We start from the raw sequence: 19547 nt of genomic DNA, 5'->3' as shown, positions 1-19547 counted from the left end.
TTGTGGATTGGTGTCGTATGGGTTAATGTTGGACTTGTGGGCTTGGGCAGCACTGGGTTGGGATGTTTTCTTGATGTGCACTTACCCTTTGTATAAAACTCTCTCTTATACATGAGTTTCTGTGGATTTGTCTCTCTAAAGTACCCAGACTGACACAATGGTGTTGCGCGTTGCACCCTGGAGTTTGAAACCACCAGCTGCTCGATGGGAGTCATAGGGGGCTCTACTCCCATAAAGAGCCGCAGTCTTATAAACCCATAGGGGCGGGTTTACCCTGTCCTATGGGGTCGTGATGAGCCGGAGTCGACCCGAGGGCAGTGAGTGAATTTAGGTTAATTTCGTAGTGGGGATAATTGTGTTAGAAACCATTGGACAGAGTTGATTCTAGTGCAGTGACCCCTGGAGGACAGAGGAGAACTGCCCCGTAGGGTTTCCAAGCTGGGGGTCTTCAAGGCAGCAGCCTGCTTCATCTTGCCGCCTGGGGCCGTGCTGCTGCTTGGTTCTAACTCTGACCTTTGGGTGCACAGCCCGCCTTAGCCACCCAACAGCTAAGGATCCTTGGTAACTGTACACGGTTATGTAAAATGTTAGGAAGCGCTGGTGGCGCTAGGCCTTGGGCTGCTCCCGGTCAGATCTGAGGAAGAACGCTAGGGCTGCTTGCTGCGGTCAAGATGTAAGTTCTGGAAATCCTACGCAGGGTTGCTGTGGGTCCGAGTCTGCTTGCTGGCAGTGATGAAAATGGCAGCCGACCAAAAGGCACAGGGGACTCTTGTTGTTTTTGCAACTTTTCTGAGTGTCAGATTATCTCAAAATTAAATACATTTATGTCGAGGATTCCTCGTTTCTCAGTAGTTAAGCTGCACTGGTAACCAAACGGTCAGAGGTTGGAGCCCACCACACCACCCTGAGTGAGAAAGATGAGACATCGCTTCTTTAAAGCTTCCAGGGCAATCCTCCAGCCTGGAGGGTCACTGCGTCTGAATCAACTCAACAGCAATGGCTTTCAGAATGACCTCGCTGCCATAGAGTCGGTTCCGGGTCATAGTGACCTTATTGGACAGTGTAGAACTGCCCCTGTGGGTCTCTAAAGCTCAATCTTTACGGGAGTAGAAAGCGTCATCTCTGGAGACAGAGAAGTGTAAAATCTAAAGTCACGCAGCCAAGGATCACCACCAGGGCACATCCCAAACCTATGTAATCCTGCTCTGCTTCTACCACAGTACCAGTGCTTTTCATGGAAACAGCATGCCGCATACTCATTTTTGGGTCTCCCTGCCCCCCTGTTTGAGGGTCGACTGGGTGAATTGTGATTTCAAGGTCACGACAACTGTCAGAGGAAACCAGTCTCCACCCACTGAAGGACCAGTAGGCGCGATTGTACGGTGATGATATGTAAAAAGGATAGTAAAGTTATAGAGGATGGGAAAGATAGGAGAGAGAGTAAGATAAAGGAGTCAGACACACTTATGGTAGCACGCTCACCTCAGCCCCTCTTGATGGTCCATGTAGAAGTGGGAGAAGAGAGAGCAAACCTTTGCTATCTTGGGACATTTATAGGTAGCCGTAAGACAAGCATATTCAGTAGTTACATGCTTCACGAGGTGGGTGGTCTCTACCTGAAAGTCCCTGAGCTCACAGGTGAGGAAACCTAATATCTGCATTGGGGGAAGGTCTAAAAGGGATTGGGTGACATGGCGGGAAGAGAGAGCAATAGGACGTCTGCTTCCATAGGGACGTAAAAGTCAACCATGTGCTCGCTTTAAGGCAGCCTAGCTGTTAGGGGAGAATGTGTGGGAATGCTGTTTAAAGCAGGATCATGTACCTGGACTTTCTCTCTAACGGACCAAAGTGGAGACTTTCCTACTGTGGAATGCTAGCTTTCCAGATTCCCCCTGTTCTAAGTTAGGTAATACAGTCCTCATCCTGTTTCCCACAGACAACTGATGTTCTTTCACACGTTCCTTCTTCACACCTACCATTGAACTGCCTGGGGATATTGCAAAAAGAGGATGTACTTTTTCTTCTTTTAAAAATCATTTCATTGGGGGCTCGTACAACTCTTATCACGATCCATCCATCCATCCATCCATTTGTGTCAAGCACATTTGTACATTCGTTGCCATCATCATTCTCAAAACATTTGCTCTCCCCTTAAGCCCTTGGCATCAGCTCCTCATTTTCCCCCCTCCCTCCCCACTCCCCCCAGGATTTATTTTTTCAAAGGAACCTCACCTCGCTGCCATCAAGTTGATGCCACTCACAGTGACCCTACAGGCTAGGGTAGAACTGTAGAACTGCCCTTGTGAGTTTCCAAGACTGCAACTCTTTCTCTTTTTCGAGCAGTTTTATTAGCACTTCATCCATGTCATACAATGTGATCATTCAATCGTATCAAGAAAAGTTGTACGACTACCACGTTCAATTCCAGAATGCTGTCTTCTTCCTTGTACTCATTGTTCATGTAATCGTTTTTCAAATGATGTCGAAAATATACACATCCAACATTCTCCAATTCAATAGCTTCTACATATACAAATTCAGCGCCATTGATTATATTCTTTGTGTTGTGTCTTTATTGATATCCTTTCCCAAATTATTCCACCACCAATAATATAAGCTCAATGCTTCCTAAGCAACAGGACTGCAATTCTTTTTTTTTAAAGACTGTAATTTTTTTATGGGAGTAGAGAGCTGTGTCTTTCTCCCAAGGAAAGGAGAGGCTGGTGGTTTCGAACTGCTGACCTTTCAGTTAGCAGTCCAACACATAACCACTACACCACCAGGGCTCCTATTAAACAGAATTCAACTCAGCTCAACTCATGATGCTGACTCATGGTGACCCTATCGGATAGGTTAGAACTGCCCCTGTGGGTTTCCGAGGTGATACATCTTTGCAGGAGTAGAAAATCCCATCTTTCTCCCTCTTAAGGGCTTGGAGTTTTGAACCGTCGAGCTTGCGGATTGCTGCCCAACATGTAACTACAATGCCACTAGGGCTTCTGGTGAAAGGAAAGGACATTGTAATTTTGAAAGTGATTAACACATGGCCACATCCACTAACACGGCTCCCAGAGCCTCCCTTACAACGTGTTTGTGTGTTGTGAAGCTTTCTGATTTGACAAGGTGATGGTCACCCATTCACTTAAAAACAGAAACAAAAAACTCTTCTGTTCAGCCCATTGCATTTCTTCCAAAATGTCTTCTTGCAAAGATCAAGCAGGGCAATGGGCAGCTGTAGAATGACCCAGACTATCTAGACTAGCTCCCCTGTCAGCCTCTGTGTGTGTGTGTTTGGGGCTGGGGTTGGGGTGCTGGGAGCAACACAGTGGTAGTTCAGTGGTGACTTTCCACTTTATGCTGGAGACCTGGGTTTGATTCCCGGTCAGTGCAACTCATGCACAGCCACCACCCGTCTGTCAGTAGTTGCTTGTGTGTTGTTACATTGCGGAAGAGATTTCTGCAGAGCTTCAAGACTGAGATCGACTAGGAAGAAAGGCCCGGGAGTCTAATTCCAAAAGGAAGCCAGGGAAAACCCTATGAGTCAGTTTTCCAATTCACAGCTCGTCCTAGGGATGCAGCAGGGCCGGACACCATGAGTTGGGGGCTGACTGGTATTGGAGTGGGTACGTGTCGGGCTGCTCCTGGCAGGGTCAGCCGTTGGTAACCACCAGCCGCTCCTCTAGAGAGCTCCATCCCATAAAGAGAGAATCTTGGAAACCCACAGGGGTTTGGAAGACCACAGTTCTACCCTGCCCTATAGGGGCTCTGGGTAGCATTGACTCAGTGAGTTTTTAAGTTTTTGGAACCCGGTTGAGATAGCACTCCTTCATTTACTCCCCAACTGCTCTCTCATAGAAGGGAGGGATAGAATTGTAAAGGGCACTCCCTAATTCCTTATCCTCCGTCCAAAGTGCTGGGAACTACTGTCCTGCCTTTGTGTATAGCTGAGCATCAACAACTCAGAGAGATGTGGGTTCGTGACCTGCCTCACCCACTTTAATGCCTTTTTTTTTTTTGGCCTGTCTGCTGTGGGCAGGCACTGTGCTGGGCTCTGTGGATGAAACAGGCAAAGCCCCTGCCCCCATGGGACTTCTGGTCTCATGGGGGACGAGAAAGACAAGCTCTAAGTCAGTTGATAGTGAGAAGAAAAAGAAAGCAGGGAAAGGTGATAAGGAGACATGGAGTAATTTCTTTAAAAATCACTTTTTCAACATTAAATATTGGATTTTTTTTCTGTGTCAGATCCTCTGCACCCCCTCAATTCCCCCCACTCCATCCCACCCCCATCTTTGCTTTGAATAAATGCCGACTGCTTTGGTCTCAAAGATTTTTTTTTAAAGGAGCACAACACTCAAGGATGATATTGTTTTTTATGAGGAAAATTTGCTACTGGAAACAGGTTATTGTTTTTGATCAAGAGAAAGAATTACTCTAGTCAGATATAGAGGCAAGTCAGGAGAGTTTTATTAGGGGCTCCAGAGGGAACCTAATGATCTGAAAGCTATTCTGATCAGGAAGATAGCTCCCTGAAACACAAGTTCATCATTTTTAAAGGTTCCCATTGGGCGTGAAGGATTCTGGGAGTTGTAGGCTAAGGGAGACAATATGGGTTTTCTGGAAGTTGAGGGTGCTCTGTTTCCACGAGGAATGACACTGGATCTCAATCTCTGAGGCGTTTCTGGGAGAATAACTTAGAAGTTTCATTAAAAAAAAGAAGAAGAAAAAGTTTCATTAAAGAGAAGCCTGTCTTCCAACGTGGACACTCCCGGGAGGCCACTCTCCCTGGGCTCTGTCCAGGTGGCATCGAGGAGCACAGGGCTCAGTGCCCCTTGACGGACAGTCCTTTTCTACAACGTCAGAGATCAAGCCGGGCCTTGAACCTGTGCCTGCATATTCTCACAGCTTCTCAGAGTCCCTTGGACAATGACTGAGGAGACAAACCAGGCAGGAAACATGTCACACACAAAAAAGAGAGAGAGAGAGAGAAGCCTGTCTCCTACAGCTTTCCTGTCTGAACGCTAGCCCCACTCGGTTGTAAAAGGAATTCCCTGTAGCTTCAGCCTCTTGTCAGGCAGCCTCATGTGTGCTTCCCCATCCTGGGGACTGCCAGAACACACAGACCATGTCAGACGCGATGCTTACACAACCTGTTTTGATATCCTTAACCCGTTACATTGTATGGTATGTGAATTACACGTCCATGAAGCTGTTAACATTTAAAGAAAAAGTATCAATGGAAAGTCATGCTGCGATTAAAAGAAAGAATTTGTTAAAGAAAAAGAAAAAAGTACAGTCCGAACGCTCCTCAGATGGAAGGCTGGTGAGACCTCATCTCACGTGCTTGAACATTGGGTTCGTCTGGGTAGACTAGAGAAACAAATTCACAGACACTCACATGTGTATAGGGAAGAGCTTTCTATAAAGAGTGATTGTACATTATGAAAGCTGCCCAGCCCAGTCCAGATCAAGTCCAGAAGTCCAATATTAGCCCATATGTCCAATACTAGTCCATACATTCCTCTTTTGACGCATGCAGCCATGCAATGCCGAATGCAGGAAGATCACAAGTCAGTGGGTGGAAAGTCTTGTGGATCCAGTGGCAGTTGAAGCATCTCAGTGCTGGCAGGTGTCTCCACGTGGCTTCTACAGCTCCCAGGGCTCTGGCTGTATCAGCTCAGCTCCATGTGGCTTGTCTCAGAAATGTCTCGAAGGGAGTGAGAGTGTGTCCCGCCTCCAGTGAGTGAGCTACTGATCTCCTTGGTGGCTCCCTTTACTCTTAAGTCTTAAATTCACACCAGATTATGTACCTACCACAGGCATGTTATCAGGAAGATCAATCTCTGGAAAAGGACATCAGGCTTGGTAAAGTAGAAGGGCAACAAAAGAGAGGAAGCACCTCCGTAAATTGGGTGGACAGAGTGGCTGCAGCATGGGCTCACACTGGACAACAGTGGTGAGGATGGTGCAGGACCTGGAAGTGTTGACACATAGGTTGGAACCGACTGGACGCCACCTAACAGCAACAACCCGTCGCAAAATTACTTTTCAAAACCAAATTCTAACGTTTAAGACCACCGGTCCCGGGCATCACCGTTTCACGGGCTCTCTAGGGGTGGGAACGATGAGAGCTGGTGGGCAGGGGCAGTTCAGTAGAGATTGAAATGAAACGGGGGCGAGGCCGCGGAGCAGTCTTTTGGGGAAACGTGTTCCAGGAGATAGGGCTGAGAAGGGAGCACGTTTGAGACCCCGGGAAGGAGTGGTGGCAGCAGGGTGGCAGGCATTGGGAGAGTGGCTTAGCCTTTTTGAACCTTAACTCGCTGCCCTGGAGTAAATCCCAAGTCCTAGTGACCTGTAGGACAGAGTGTAACTGCTCCCTAGATTCACCTTGACGGAAGCAGGCTGCCTCATCTTTCTCCTGGGAGAAAGTGGGTTCAAATCCTCAACTTTCTGGTGAGCAGTTTCTGGGGTGCTGAACCACCATACCGCCAGGGTGCCTGCTCTAAACCATAGGCCCCTTATCTATCAAAATGGCTCAATTGTTTCCTCTCTGAGATGGCAGCGGGAGATTACAGGCCACTGCGCTGCTGGGCACGCTGCCTGGCTCTGCAAAGGGAAGCCATTGTGAGCTCTCCCCCATCGCCGGAAGGATAGTTCAGGGCTGGCAGAGCAGGTCCAGGAGGGAGGCTCTGACTCTCTCTCTGAGGCACCCAGGGACAGAGCGTGTGTGCCTCCGGCAGCTCGGAGTCAGGAAGGTTTTAGGAGTGCCTGGTGCCCAGAGGCAGGGCTTGCCCACCACCACCCTGCAGCCTCTTGTGAGCCCTGCTTCTGACAACGTTTCACTTAGCTGGGGCATGAGAAACACAAGGGCTGGGCCCTGGAACCGGCAGATTTAGGAGCTGAATAGGGGACCGTATGCGGGAGAAAGATGGGGCTTTCTACTCCTAGAAAGAGCTATCGTCTCGGAAGCCCACAGGGGCAGGTCTGCCTTGGCCCCTAGGGTGGTTATGAGCCGATGGGGTGGCAGTGAGTGAGTTAAGGGACCCTAATACGAAGTCAGTGCTGGGGGAGTCCCTTAGGATTAGGGCTTCAGGATGGGATGAGGTGGTCCTGAAAGCGCACCCCCAACGTCATCTACAAGATGCACACAGACACAAGCCAGGGGCAAGACAAACAGCGATTCAGAGACGAGAAGCGGAGACCCAGAGATAGCGGAGAGACAGAGAGAGACAGGCAGATTCCCGGAAGGTCAGGCTGGAAAGCAGCGGGTGACTCAGAGGGACTGCAAGCGCCAGAGGCAGATCCAGCGAGGACCAGCCGGACCCATAAAGGGCCGCCTCCTCGGGAGACCCCAGGGCGCCCCGCGGAGGGGCACGCCAGGAGCTCCCCCCAGCCCCGCCCCCCGCCCCCGTCGTGCTTGGGCCGTGACTTCAGAGCCCGCGCGGATTCTATAAATGGCCACGCAGCCGCGGCGAGGGGGGCGGGGCCCACTGAGTCAGCGCCTGACGTCACCGCCGCCCCGAACCGGCTCCCGTCCCCTTCTGGGACCGCCAGGGGGCGCCAGCCTCAAGCTGGGCCGCGGCGCAGCTCCTCGCATGCGCAGTCGCGAACTGTGGCCCTGGGAGCGTCGCCTAGCGTGGGCGGAAGCCAGAAGGGTCCGAGTTCGATTCCAGTAGGCCGCATCTCCTCGGCGGGTCCCCGGAGCTGTACCCCTCTGTGCCTCACTTTCCCCATCTGTCTAGGGAGTGTGATCCCAGATTCCCACCTCAGAGAGCCACTGTGAGGATAGGTAAGGTTCTTGGATGGGAACCTCTTAGAAGAGGGCCTTTACCCATGGCCGGGATGGCAGGGAGTTTGGAGTTCAGAACCCGTTGGCTCTGGTGGTGTAGTGGTTTTGCGTTGGGCTGCTAACCACAAGGTCCGCAGTTCAAGGCTATCAGCCGCTCCTGCTTCTCGGGAGAAAGATGAGACTTTCTACTCCCCATGCACCCAAGTGAGTCGGAGTCACAGCAGTGAATTCCTGGGTTACCCACTTTGAAACCCTGAGCTGCTCCTTAGGAAGCCTGCGGGGGCAGTTCTATTCCCCTCTGTAGGGGAGCCGAGAGTTGGAACTGTGCGTTTGGTTTTAGGTTTTTATGGATTCGTTCAAGAGCCCTAGTAGTGCAGTATGTTAAGCGCTGGGATGCAAACCCTAAGGTGGGTAGTTCCAACCCACCAGTGGCTCTGCTGGAGAAAGACGTAGGATCTCAGGCACTCTAAGGGGCAGGCTTACTCTGTCCTTGTGGGCATCAGCTTGATGCCAGTAGGTGCTGGTCAGCTCATCTGATGTCTTTTTAGTGTCTTCAACATCATTAAATGCCATCAACTTGTCCTTAGCACATAACCTTAGCACTACCTCTGCAAAACCAACCACCCAACCAACCAATCAACCCACAGTTGCCACCCAGTAGATTCTGACTCGGGCTGATGCCATGTGAGTCATAGTAGAACTGTGTGTTTCCAAGGACTAATCTTTCAGAAGTGGTTGCCAGGCCTTTCTTCTGCAGCATTGCCAGGTAGACTCAACCACCCACTCTCTGGGTAGTCGCCACTTAGCCCTTTGCACCACCCAGGAACACCAGTTGAATGGTTCTCAAACAGAGAGGACAGACTCCCGTTCAGGAGACTGGTTTGTCACGACCTGGATGGTACCATATCCATCTGTATAGGTTCTCAGACTTGTTTGGTTTACCGCCCCCTTTTCAGGGAGGAAAAAAAAAATTCAATGCCTGCAATTAAAAACTTCCTGCTGTAGCCCCTTATCCAGGACAAAGAGTAGATATCTACTTTGGCAGACTCCCGGGATCATTCCAGCATCTTCCCAGGTAGGTGGCATTTCCTACTTTGGGAAACACTGGTAGTGGATAGAGGTTAGGGAAAATCATTCTTGGGAAGGACCCCACAGCAGAGGATTAGATAGTCCTGGTGGCGCTGTCCAGTAAGTACTGGAATGGCCAAGTACAAGATTGGTGGTTCAAACCCACTAGTTGATCCATGGATGAGGGATGAGGCTGCGTGCTCCCGTAAAGATTTACATCCTCAGAAACCCCACATAAGGTGACTATGGGTCGAAATTGAGTCGATGGCAGTGTTTGGTTTGTGTTTTGAGTGTGTCAGCGTGCCGAGGATTCCACCGGTAAAGACCTCAGTTTCCCCATCTGTAAGGCATGTGCAGTAGCCTCATCCACTCTGAAGGTATTATGAGGCTTGGGTTGATACACGTGTAACCCTGACAACCTAGGGCAGTGGTTCTCAACCTGTAGGTCGAGACCCCTTTGGGGCGGGGGGGTGTCAAACGACCCTTTCACAGGGGTAATTCGATTCATCACAGTAGCAAAATGACAGTGATGAAGTAGCAAACAAAAATAATTTTATGGTTGGGAGGTCACCACAACATGAGGAACTGTATGAAAGGTCTGCGGCATTAGGGAGGTTGAGAACTGCTGCCCTAGGGGCTCCTGTCATATTACTGTATGACAGCAGAGCCCGTAGCTCAGGGCCAGTAGACCAGCATGTCCCTGACACATCATTAGTGTCTTGCACATCAGTGTCATCCAAGTTCCCAGCATGATCCAGGTGGCCTGGTGTGGGCATCTCCTCCACTCTGTGGTCCACATCTGGCCAGGCAGAGTGCTTGCCAGTGTCCCTTCCAGACTGGGGCAGTGACTTCGGAGGTGTCCATGGCCCCGGGGGCTCCCTAGCACAGCCACCATGTAGCTCATGAGTAGGGGGCCCAGAGTTCTGCTCCCCTGGGATAAGGTGACCAGCTTTTAACATTGGTAAAGCGGGACACCATTGATAAAACTCATATCCTGGCGAAATAGCCACATGGCAGCCGAAAACCGTATACCCTAGCTTGTCGGGCATTCTTTCCAAAAATCGGGACTTTTTAAAAATGCTGTGGGACGCGGGAAAAATTGTTAAAAATCGGGATGTCTGGTCACCTTACCCTAGGACCTTATGAGGGTCTGGAGGTGATGGATGCAGTGTCCGACCCCTGCGGGTGCCTGCTGAGGAAGTACTTCTGGTCTTCACAATGCCCCCTATGAGGCGGGCGCTATCATCGCCCATTTTATAGATGGGGAAACAGAGGTCCCTGAAAGGGGCGGGACTTACCTAAGGTTACAGACTATTGATGCCTAGAGTTAAACCCAGGACGGGGCTCGCTACGCTGCCACAGGGACTGTCCTGCGTCAAAGGGGTGAGGGACAGCCCAGAGTCATAGAAGGATGGCTTCAGCAACAGAGAAAGATGCAAACGACCCAGGCAGGGCCCAATGGACCAAAGGGGGTGGGGGACGTGGCCTGGAGTAGGATGGGGCTCTGTCTGGCCAAGCCCCCCCCCCCTAAGAATAACTCAGGCCGCCCCCCCCAGGTGGAAACAATGACATAATCAGCTCCCAATACCAAGGCCCTGACATCACGAGGGGGGGGTGGCTGAGGTGGGGGTGCCCCTCCCCTTGGCAGGCCCCTGCGGCCAATGGGACGGCTCTGGAAGACTCCCGGGCCGCCTCCTGAGCTTCAAAAACGTGTGAGGAGGGAAGAGGGTGCAGAAGGAGTTCCAGCTGCTGCCAGGCCTTGCCACCAGCGCCCCCGTCAGAGCCCAGCGGCCAGCATGTCCTCTGCTCACTTCAACCGAGGCCCCGCCTACGGGCTGTCAGCCGAGGTCAAGAACAAGGTAGGACTGGATGGACGCCCCCTGAACCCCCTCCTGACTACTCCATGTGACTGGAGTGAGAGGGTCAGGGGACAGACACAGGGTGGGGGCTGCCTCTTTCCCTCTCGGGACCCTTGCTAGCCCTCTTGCTACTGTGGGGTGGGGGGCTGAATAGAGAAGGCAGATCCCCAACATTAGATACCCCACCTGCTCAGAGTTCCGGGAACGCTCTATGTTCCCGGACTGGACGTGGTACCCACTTGTAGATTGTGCCTAGTACATTCTCAGCCAGACAAAGAAACTGGAGGGAGGGTTGGTGAAGGCAGGTCCCTGGGGTGAGAAGCCCACAGAGTGAGGGAGGTCATCAGGGGGGAGGGACGTCTCGGGCGGGTGGGTGGGCATCACAGGCCTGGCAGGGACCTCCTAAGGATGGGGAAACAGGCTCAGAAGGGAGAGGCATGAAACCAGGGTCCCTTGCCCGCCCAACCAAGGCAGGTGTAGAGCTCTGACCTGGGGACTTGGGGTCAGCACGGGGTCAGCCTTTCCAGGGGAGGGAACCGAACCTCCCAGGATCTGGGGCCAGGCCAGGGGAGGAGTCGCAGCTGCACTGGAGGGACAGACAGACGACCCATGCTCAGGAGGGTGACTTTTCCCAGGGTTCCACAGTGAGCAAGGGGAGACCAGAGCCCCGGTTGGAAGCTGGGTCGTGGGGGGTCTTGGGGGCTGGGGGCAGGGGGGGCGGATGCTCAGCCGGAGACACATCCCAGCGCACCCCTCCCACCCCCATCCCCAGCGCCGCTCTGAGCTGCCACGCCATATAAGGTGGCCTCAGGGAGCCCGGCCCGCCAGGCGCCGCTATATAAGGGCTGGTTAGCTTTATAAAGCCTGGCTGGTAGGGAAGGGGGGCGCCAGGGCCAGGTGAGGGGGCTGCCGCCTCCCAAGCCCCTAACTGTCTGACCCAGGAAAGGGGGCAACCCAGTCCCCCGCCCAGGGCCTGGGAGTTTATCTAGACTGGGGTTGGGGGACATAAAGCCAGGACAGAGAGAGAAAACTGGGAAACTGAGCCAGGCGAGAAACAGACGCCTGGTGGGAGGGCGAGACTGGAGCAAGATAAAGGCTGAGACTGGGATGGCGTGGCCGGCCGGCCGGAAGGAGGGCCCCACCCCCACCAGAGGCTGGGACCCTGCAGTGAGCAGGGACTGAGAGGGAAGAAGGGCAAGTCTGATCCCGAGCAGAGCCAGAGGGAGGGGGACACCCAGGCAGGGGCAAGAAGTCAGACAGCTGAGGGGAGAGAGAGGCCGAAGCGAGAGGGGTCTGAGGGCAGACTCAGAGAGCCTGCCCACCCCGCCCCAGCCCAGCCTTGGGAGATGAGGTTGGGGGGTGACACCAAGAGACGTTGGACAGAGCCTAGAGTTTAGGCTTCCTTCCCTCCTCAGGCCTCCTGTCTCCTGCCAGCCCAGGGGGCAGGGCCAGGACGATGAAGCCCCAAGTTTGGCCTGGAGGGGGAACCAGGAGGCCCAGGCACCCCCCTCTTGCCTACATTCTCCCATGCCAAACCTCAGAATGCCTGGAATGACCCCCTGGGCAGGTGCCACTTCACTCCTGGCCCTGGGCCCCCTCCAGCCCCCCTCATTCCTCCCCCCCCCCCAACAAGGGGCAGAGAATTGCCTTAGTTGGGAAGGGACGAGGAGGAGTCAAGCCCACTCCGAAACTGCGTACTCACCAACGTCTCTATGTGCCCTCCCTGCTCCCCCCACCCCCCATCCCCCGCTGCCCCAGCTGGCCCAGAAGTATGACCGCCAGCGGGAGCAGGAGCTGCGGGAGTGGATCGAGGGGGTGACGGGACGTAGCATCGGCAACAACTTCATGGACGGCCTCAAAGACGGCATCATCCTTTGCGAGTGAGTGGGACGGACGGGGACGCTCATGGCCCCCAACTCTCTTCAGCCCCCTCAGAGGCCGCCAGCCTGGAACCGTGGTGGGGACTTTATACCTGGCAGCCCAACAATGGTTGGCTGAGGCCGCACGTGTTCATGGTGCCTGGGTGAAGGAGAAACCCAGGCTCAGTTCAGTAAAGCACATTGTCTGGTGTCCCAGCCCAAACAGCTCGAGTCTTGCCCTGACCTGGGTGCTCGACAGGGCAGTGGCTCCCCGTGACCCCCCGGGTCATGAGAGAGGTCACTCTGAAAAGGCAAGAAGCGTCCATGGCGATCCTCCACGCCCACCCCCACCCCTGGGATGGATGGCCCCCAGCGATGCTCTAACACCTCTCAGAACCTAGTCACCAAGGGGATGCCAATCTCCTCTCTCCCAGGCTAGGGTTCCATCCCAGCAAAGGCTGGGAGTAGCGGGGCCCTCAGCCCAGGCCGGAACTGCACCTCCAGGGTGACCGGGCCGGCTGACAGTGAGGATTGGGGTGCCTCCCGGCGCTACGCTCTGAAAGCAGAACCTAAGTTCCAGGTGTTGGGCTCGTGTTCCTTCATCCCGTCAGGGATAAGGAAGGGGGAGACAGGGTAGCAAGGGGGCCACCCTTGGGTCCCAGCTGAGAGGTGAGGCTGCTCAAGCTTGAGCTGTTTCCACCTTCCTTCACCGCATGCGTTCAACGTGGTCCTGCTGTGTGCCCGGCCCTGGCCGAGGCCCCGGGCTGTGAACTGTCAGGAAACCAGCCTCTAACCACTGAAGGGTCCGTAGGCGCAATTGCCCAGTTATAATATATAACGATCACGGTAAAGTCATAGAGGATGGGAAAGATAGGGCAGAGAATAAAATACAGGAGTCAGACACATTGTATGGTAGCATGCTCACCTCAGCCCCTCTTGGTCCACGTGGAAGAGAGAAGAGAGAGTCTTTACTATCTTGGGATATTTATAGGCAGCCATAAGACATGCATATTCAGTAGTTACATACGTCACAAGGTGGGTGGAGTCTACAGGAAGGTCCCTGAGCTCACAGGTGAGGACATCTGTGAGGAGATAGTAAAGGGATGTCTTTTTCTATAGGGAGATAAAATCAACTATGTGCTCACTTTAAGGCAGCATAGCTGTGAGGGGAGAACCTGTGGGAATGATATTTAACACAGGATAAGGCACTTGAACTTTATCTCTCTAACTGACCAAAGTGGAGGCTTTCCTACCATGGAATACCAGCTTTCCAGATCCCCTCTGTTATGAGTTAGGGAATATAGTTCTCGTCACGTTTCCCACAGTGAACCGATCAGAGTCTCATGAGACTTTAGTTCCATCTGGTGGGAGACAAGGACAGAGAACAAGGAATCCAATATGCACCCACTTGCTTGTAGACGTAAGTGCTGTGGAGACAAGTTAGGGGGTGGGGGTCTGCTATTTTCTGTAGGGCGGTCTGGAACCGGACTGCAGAGGTGGTATTTGACTGGGGCCTCGGATGAAGCGAGGGAGGGAGCTGTGAGGGTGTCTGGGGGAAGAAGGTTCCAGGCTGAGGGAACAGCCAGTGCAAATGCCCTGGGGGCGGCTGTTGTCTGGCAAGTTTAAGGGCACAGTGGGGAGGGGGGTGACTGAGTGAGGGGCAGGGGAGGGAGACGCAGTCAGGGTTAACGCTGGGGACCTTTGTCACAGCGAAGAGGCAGGGTTGTGTGCTGGAGGCTGGGGGAAGCCACCAGAGAGCTTTGAACTTGGAGCAACTTGAATTGGTCTAAAAAGGTCATTTGGGCTGTTAGAGGAAGAAGGGTCAGAGCTCAGCCAAGAGACACTGGTAGTTCAGGAGAGGTGGAGGCGCTGAGAGGCAGAGGGCTCTGGGCATATCTTAGAGGTGGAGCTAAAGGTCTTTCAGGGGGCCTGGAGGTGGCGGTGAGAAAGGGATGTGTGGGTGGTGGGCTGGGGACAACTCTGTGGGTTTTGGCTGAGTGCCTGCAAAGATGGCATTGCCATTTTTTACCAAGATGGGTGGGGTGGGGAGGAGAGGCCGAGTTTTGGGGCAAGGTGGACATTAGAAGTCTGTGAGTTGTACTGACTTCTAATGAGAGTGAGTGTGGTGTGTTGAGTTTGAGATGCTCATGTAGGGAGCCAAGTGTGAGAGCGATGGGCCTGGCTGAAGTAGGGTGGCCACGGGTCTGGCTGAGCTCATCCAGAGGGCCAGTGTCGGTGGGGAAGAGGCCCAAAGCCGGAGACTGGGGCTCTCAATTGTAGGAAATCCACAAGAGAAATGCCGACTGAGACGCGGTTGCCAGTGAGCTCGGGAACCTGCCTTATACCTGAGGAGGCTCTCTGACTGAGGACTGGAGTCTAGCTCCCTCCTGCTGGTTCTCCACCTCAGAGCAGATGGCTTGAGTTGGGTGGTTTGGTAGGGTTGCAGCTGAGAGAGAGCCCTGGATGGTTGGAACAGTTATCACACTCAGCTGCAAACATGAAAGGTTGGAGGTTCAAGGCCCCCCAGGGGTGCCTGAGCAACTCTACTTCTGAAAAACCAGCCATCGAAAACTACGGAGCCTAGTTCTATTCTGACCCACGTGGGCTCACCGTGAGTCACGTGACAGCAGCTGGTGGTGGTGGGCAGCTGCGGTACACGGAGCGGGAACAGCGTGATGACTGTTGCTGCCAACTCTCTTATGGGCCTCTCCTGTGATGGGGTGGACGTGGAGGGACAACAGAGTCACCTTCTCATTCTATTCCACCCTCCTCTCCGTAGATTCATCAATAAGCTCCAGCCTGGTTCTGTGAAGAAAGTCAATGAGTCAACCCAAAATTGGCACCAGGTAAGCCCACGCTCAACCTCTCTTAACCCCTGGCCCATATGCCCTTGAGACCTCCCGTCCCCACTGATTGTCCCCTGCTCCACACCAGCTGGAGAACATCGGCAACTTCATCAAGGCCATCACCAAGTATGGGGTGAAACCCCATGACATCTTTGAGGCCAATGACCTGTTTGAGAATACCAACCACACCCAAGTACAGTCCACCCTCCTGGCCCTGGCCAGCATGGTGAGTGTGAGGCAAGAGTGGGCACCCAGTAGGGGTGGGAAGGAGACACCCAGAAGGCAGCCTGGGAACTGTTCAGGCTGGGATGCCAATGGGTCTCCATGGGAACCATGAGGCCCAGAGGCTCCCTCCCCAGCCCCTGCCTTCCACCTCCCCAGGCCAAGACGAAAGGAAACAAGGTGGACGTGGGAGTGAAGTATGCGGAGAAGCAGGAGCGGAAATTTGAGCCAGAGAAGCTAAGAGAAGGGCGGAACATTATTGGACTCCAGGTACTGTTCCCCCCACCCCACCCACCATCCCCGCTCCCCCTCAGTGTGGCTGCTAAGCTGCCAGGCAGCTGGCACAGGTGCCAGGAGGGCACCCTTTGGGAGACAGCGTATTTAGCACTAATTGAACTTTATGCCGAGGAGCCCTGGTGGCAATGTCAGTTAATCACTGGGCTGCTAAACGCAAGATGGGCAGTTCAAACCCTCTAGCTGCTCCAAGGGAGACAGATGAGGCTGTCTGCTTCCAGAGATGTACAGCCTTGAAAAGCCCCGCGAGCAGCTCCCCTGTCTTCCAGGGTTGCTCTGTGTTGAATCTACTCGGCAGCAGCGGGTTAAGCTACAGGCCAGTCACTGGGCTGAGCACATTCAGGGGTAGGTAGTTACCACCATGCCCTTTATACGGGTGAGGAAACGGAGGCCCAGAGAAATTAGCTCCCTGCACAGGATGCTCAGTTGACAAGTGGCGAGCTTTGAACCCCGGAAGTCGGCCCTGGTATGCCGAGCCACTCCTTGGCGGTGTGCCCTTGGGGCCGTTGCATGCCCGCTGGAGGGGAAGACCCCCATATCCTGTGTAATCCCAGGTAGACAGGGCTCCTTGGGAGAGGGCTGTGTGGGCATCCAGTTACATTGTGTGGCTGATGGCGACGCCTTGCTCCCCAGATGGGCACCAACAAGTTTGCCAGCCAGCAGGGCATGACGGCCTATGGCACTCGGCGCCACCTCTACAACCCCAAGCTGGGCACAGACCAACCCTTGGATCAAGCCACTATCAGCCTGCAGATGGGCACCAACAAGGGAGCCAGCCAGGTGCGGGGCGAGGGGCAGTGGAGTGGGCTGTGGGGGCACCTGATGATTAGCCTCCCCTCTCCCTGTGCCCCCCACCCACCCAACTGAATCTACTGCCCCTCCCCAGGCTGGCATGACTGCACCCGGGACCAAGCGGCAAATCTTCGAGCCAGGGCTGGGCATGGAGCACTGTGACACCCTCAACGTCAGCCTGCAGATGGGCAGCAACAAGGGAGCCTCGCAGCAGGGCATGACGGTGTATGGGCTGCCCCGCCAGGTCTACGACCCCAAGTACTGCCTGACACCCGAGTACCCCGAGCTGGATGAGCCGGCCCACAACCACCACTTGCACAATTACTACAACTCGGCCTAGGGGTGGGAGGCTGCCTGCTGCTCTTGGCTGGACCCAGCCTGGCCCAGTCCACCCTCGCCCCCTGCATGGCGCCCGTCCTCCAGCCCCCTGGCACCTGCCTACAGGTTTAAGAGTTTGGGGAGAGCAGACTGGATGGGGGGCTGCGCGGAGGGAGGGGGCCCTCCTTCCTGCAGCACTGCAGGGTCCAGCCAAGGACCGGGTGTTCCCAATCGCATCCCAAGGAGGCACTGAGCACGGCTATTCCGGCTGTCCCCCCAACTCCCTCACAGGTGGGTGCCCCCAGGACAAGAAGCCCCCCCACCCCCGCCAGCGAAGCCCCCAGAGCCCAGGCTCGGCTGTCCCCACCCCATTCCCACAGGGGGAGCAAACTGCATGCCCAGGGGACTCAGCGGACACGCGCAGTTTGGTTTGCAGCGGCTGGCGTCCGTGAACGTGACAGCGGTGTTTGTAACGCGAGCACTTTCTTCTTCCATTTCACTGGAGCACAATAAATACGGCTGTACAACTGCCCGGGGCCTCGCGGCGCCTGTGTGAGCTGCTCAGATCTGTCTCCTCTCCCACATGGCGTGTGCACACACACGTGCACAGGTGTGCGCACACATGGCGCACTCCCTTTCAGCGTTCCTACATCTCCCTGCCCCACCATCACCCCTTGAGCCACAAGGCCACTCACCAAACACACCCCCTGCTTCACTCCCCCAGGAAGTCCGCACACACTCCCGTTTATCCATAAATGCTCACATAGGCAGTAACCTTCGCACCCCCTCCCCGCCCCACATCCAGATGGGCCCTGCCCATGCCCAGCACCCACACCTCCCGGGGCCCGTGTCCACTGACTTCACAGGGCCACCACACAGAGGACCGAAGGTGGTTGTGAGAAGAACCCCACACCCCGGGACAGGCCAGATTGGGATGTGAATCAGGGCTGTGCCAGCCAAGCCACGCCCCCTCCCAGATCCTGTTCCTCCAGGGTCCACTGGGACCTGTGGGGTGACTGGGTAAGGAGGAGCGGGAGGGGCAACGGCTGCGGTTCTGCAGACCCCGCGGACCAGGGCGAACCTTGACTCTGGCGCATGACGAAGTGCTTGGGCCTGTGGTGGCGGATGGGTACATGGGGGCTCCGAGGGGGTCCCAGGACATCGCGCCACAGGGAGGGGGCACGGCCAAGTCTCCTCCCCTTGTCACCCACCCTGGGCCGGGGCCGCAGCTGCAATATGGGGAGGGGCGGAGAGGACAGCAGGGGCGCGTGTACAGACACAGGCACACAGGCCCTGGGGCCTGGTGAAGCGAGTGCCGGGTGCTCTTGGCAGGGCTACACTCCGTGTGCTCCCCCAGGGCCAGCGCGGGACTGGACGTGCCGAGGATCCCCAGCTGGCCCCAAGCCCTGGCTTCGCAGAAAACAGCACCATATTAGCACTTGGCCTTTGGGGCTGCGTTGGGCGGGCAGCAGGAAGAGAGGGCCCCACGATGCTAGAACGAGCCCCCTCTCCCCTGGACGTCTGCGTGCATCCCTGGGGCCCCTATCACCGCTTTGGCTCTGCCTCCAGGCTCTTGTCAGGTCCCTGCCTCCCCCGCCCCCCTCCCATGGCCCTCACCAGGGCTTTCCAGAAGTGGGAGCACGAGGGCGGGAGGGCCCTGTTGAGCCTGGGAAGGCACAAGCTAGACTAGCCAGCCTGGTGGCCAGGACTTCTGGGGTAGATGGCATCTCACCTGGCTGTCCGCACTTCTCACCCCTAGGGTGCCAGGCCCGTGCCCAGACGTATTTGCTTCCTGAGTGTGGCCCCAGAAGGGAGTTCTGCCGTCCTTCCCACTGTATCACCAAGAATGCAGGGCTACCCATTGGGGAGGCGCCCAAGGCCGGCAGGGGGCCGGCCTAGAGCCACCCCAGGTGTGAAGATCTATCACCTGTGAGACCACCTGAATGTCCTGTGATGGTTCAATGACACCACACTATGGGTGTTTGCCTTCTTCAGTCTCCCTCCGCCCAGTCCCCTAATCTGTGACTTTACTTCCTGGGTGGTCTACCCGGCTGTTCCCATAACCCACCCTTTTCTCCCCCAATCAGGAAGTCGTAAGGTCCTGGAGACAGGCTTCCTGGGTTCAAGTCCCAGCTGTGGAGCTTTCTGGCTGTGGGACCTGGGGTTAGTCATCTCTCCTCTCTGGCCAGCTAACCACAGGGCTGCTGCTGGGACAGGCCAGCTCCAAGGGCAGTCAGGCATGGAGCACCATTCGGCTGTCCCTCCAGGAAACCTTCCCTGACCAAATGTCTGCCTGGTCCATCGGGCCCCAAATCCCCAGCACTGACTCCATTTCACCCTGAATGCTTGCTGGGTGACTAAAACGGATGGTTGGAAGGGGTGACCCCTAAGCCCCACTTCTAAAACCACCTCTGAAACCAGGAGCCCCATCCCCACTGTGGAAAGGAGGCCTTGGATCGGAGGAAATGAGCCCCAAACCCAGGAAATGACGGACAGCGGGGAG

The 19547-nt window shown here is 55.0% G+C and overlaps 1 protein-coding gene and 1 non-coding gene across 2 annotated transcripts; both read left to right on the top strand.

Moving 5' to 3' along the window:
• Positions 1 to 4750: 4750 nt before the first annotated feature.
• On the top strand, positions 4751 to 4957 carry LOC115869691. The gene has a single exon (XR_004046327.1). It is a non-coding gene; the product is annotated as a small nucleolar RNA SNORA73 family (small nucleolar RNA).
• Positions 4958 to 10634: 5677 nt separating this feature from the next.
• CNN1 (calponin 1) lies at positions 10635 to 17576 on the top strand. Its single transcript, XM_004716784.2, has 7 exons — positions 10635 to 10713; positions 12472 to 12593; positions 15352 to 15418; positions 15507 to 15644; positions 15800 to 15910; positions 16568 to 16714; positions 16821 to 17576. Exons 1-7 carry the CDS (start codon positions 10651 to 10653, stop codon positions 17064 to 17066), a joined length of 894 nt encoding a protein of 297 aa, XP_004716841.2. The 5' UTR covers positions 10635 to 10650; the 3' UTR covers positions 17067 to 17576.
• The last annotated feature ends 1971 nt before the right edge of the window (positions 17577 to 19547 follow it).

The sequence above is a fragment of the Echinops telfairi genome, unplaced genomic scaffold, assembly GCF_000313985.2.
Source record: "Echinops telfairi isolate 266 unplaced genomic scaffold, ASM31398v2 ScPeMD7_36;HRSCAF=134, whole genome shotgun sequence".
In the NCBI taxonomy this organism is placed as follows: Eukaryota; Metazoa; Chordata; class Mammalia; order Afrosoricida; family Tenrecidae; genus Echinops; species Echinops telfairi.
The sequence above is the reverse complement of the archived record's forward strand: the minus strand, read 5'-3'. Positions and strand labels throughout refer to the sequence as shown.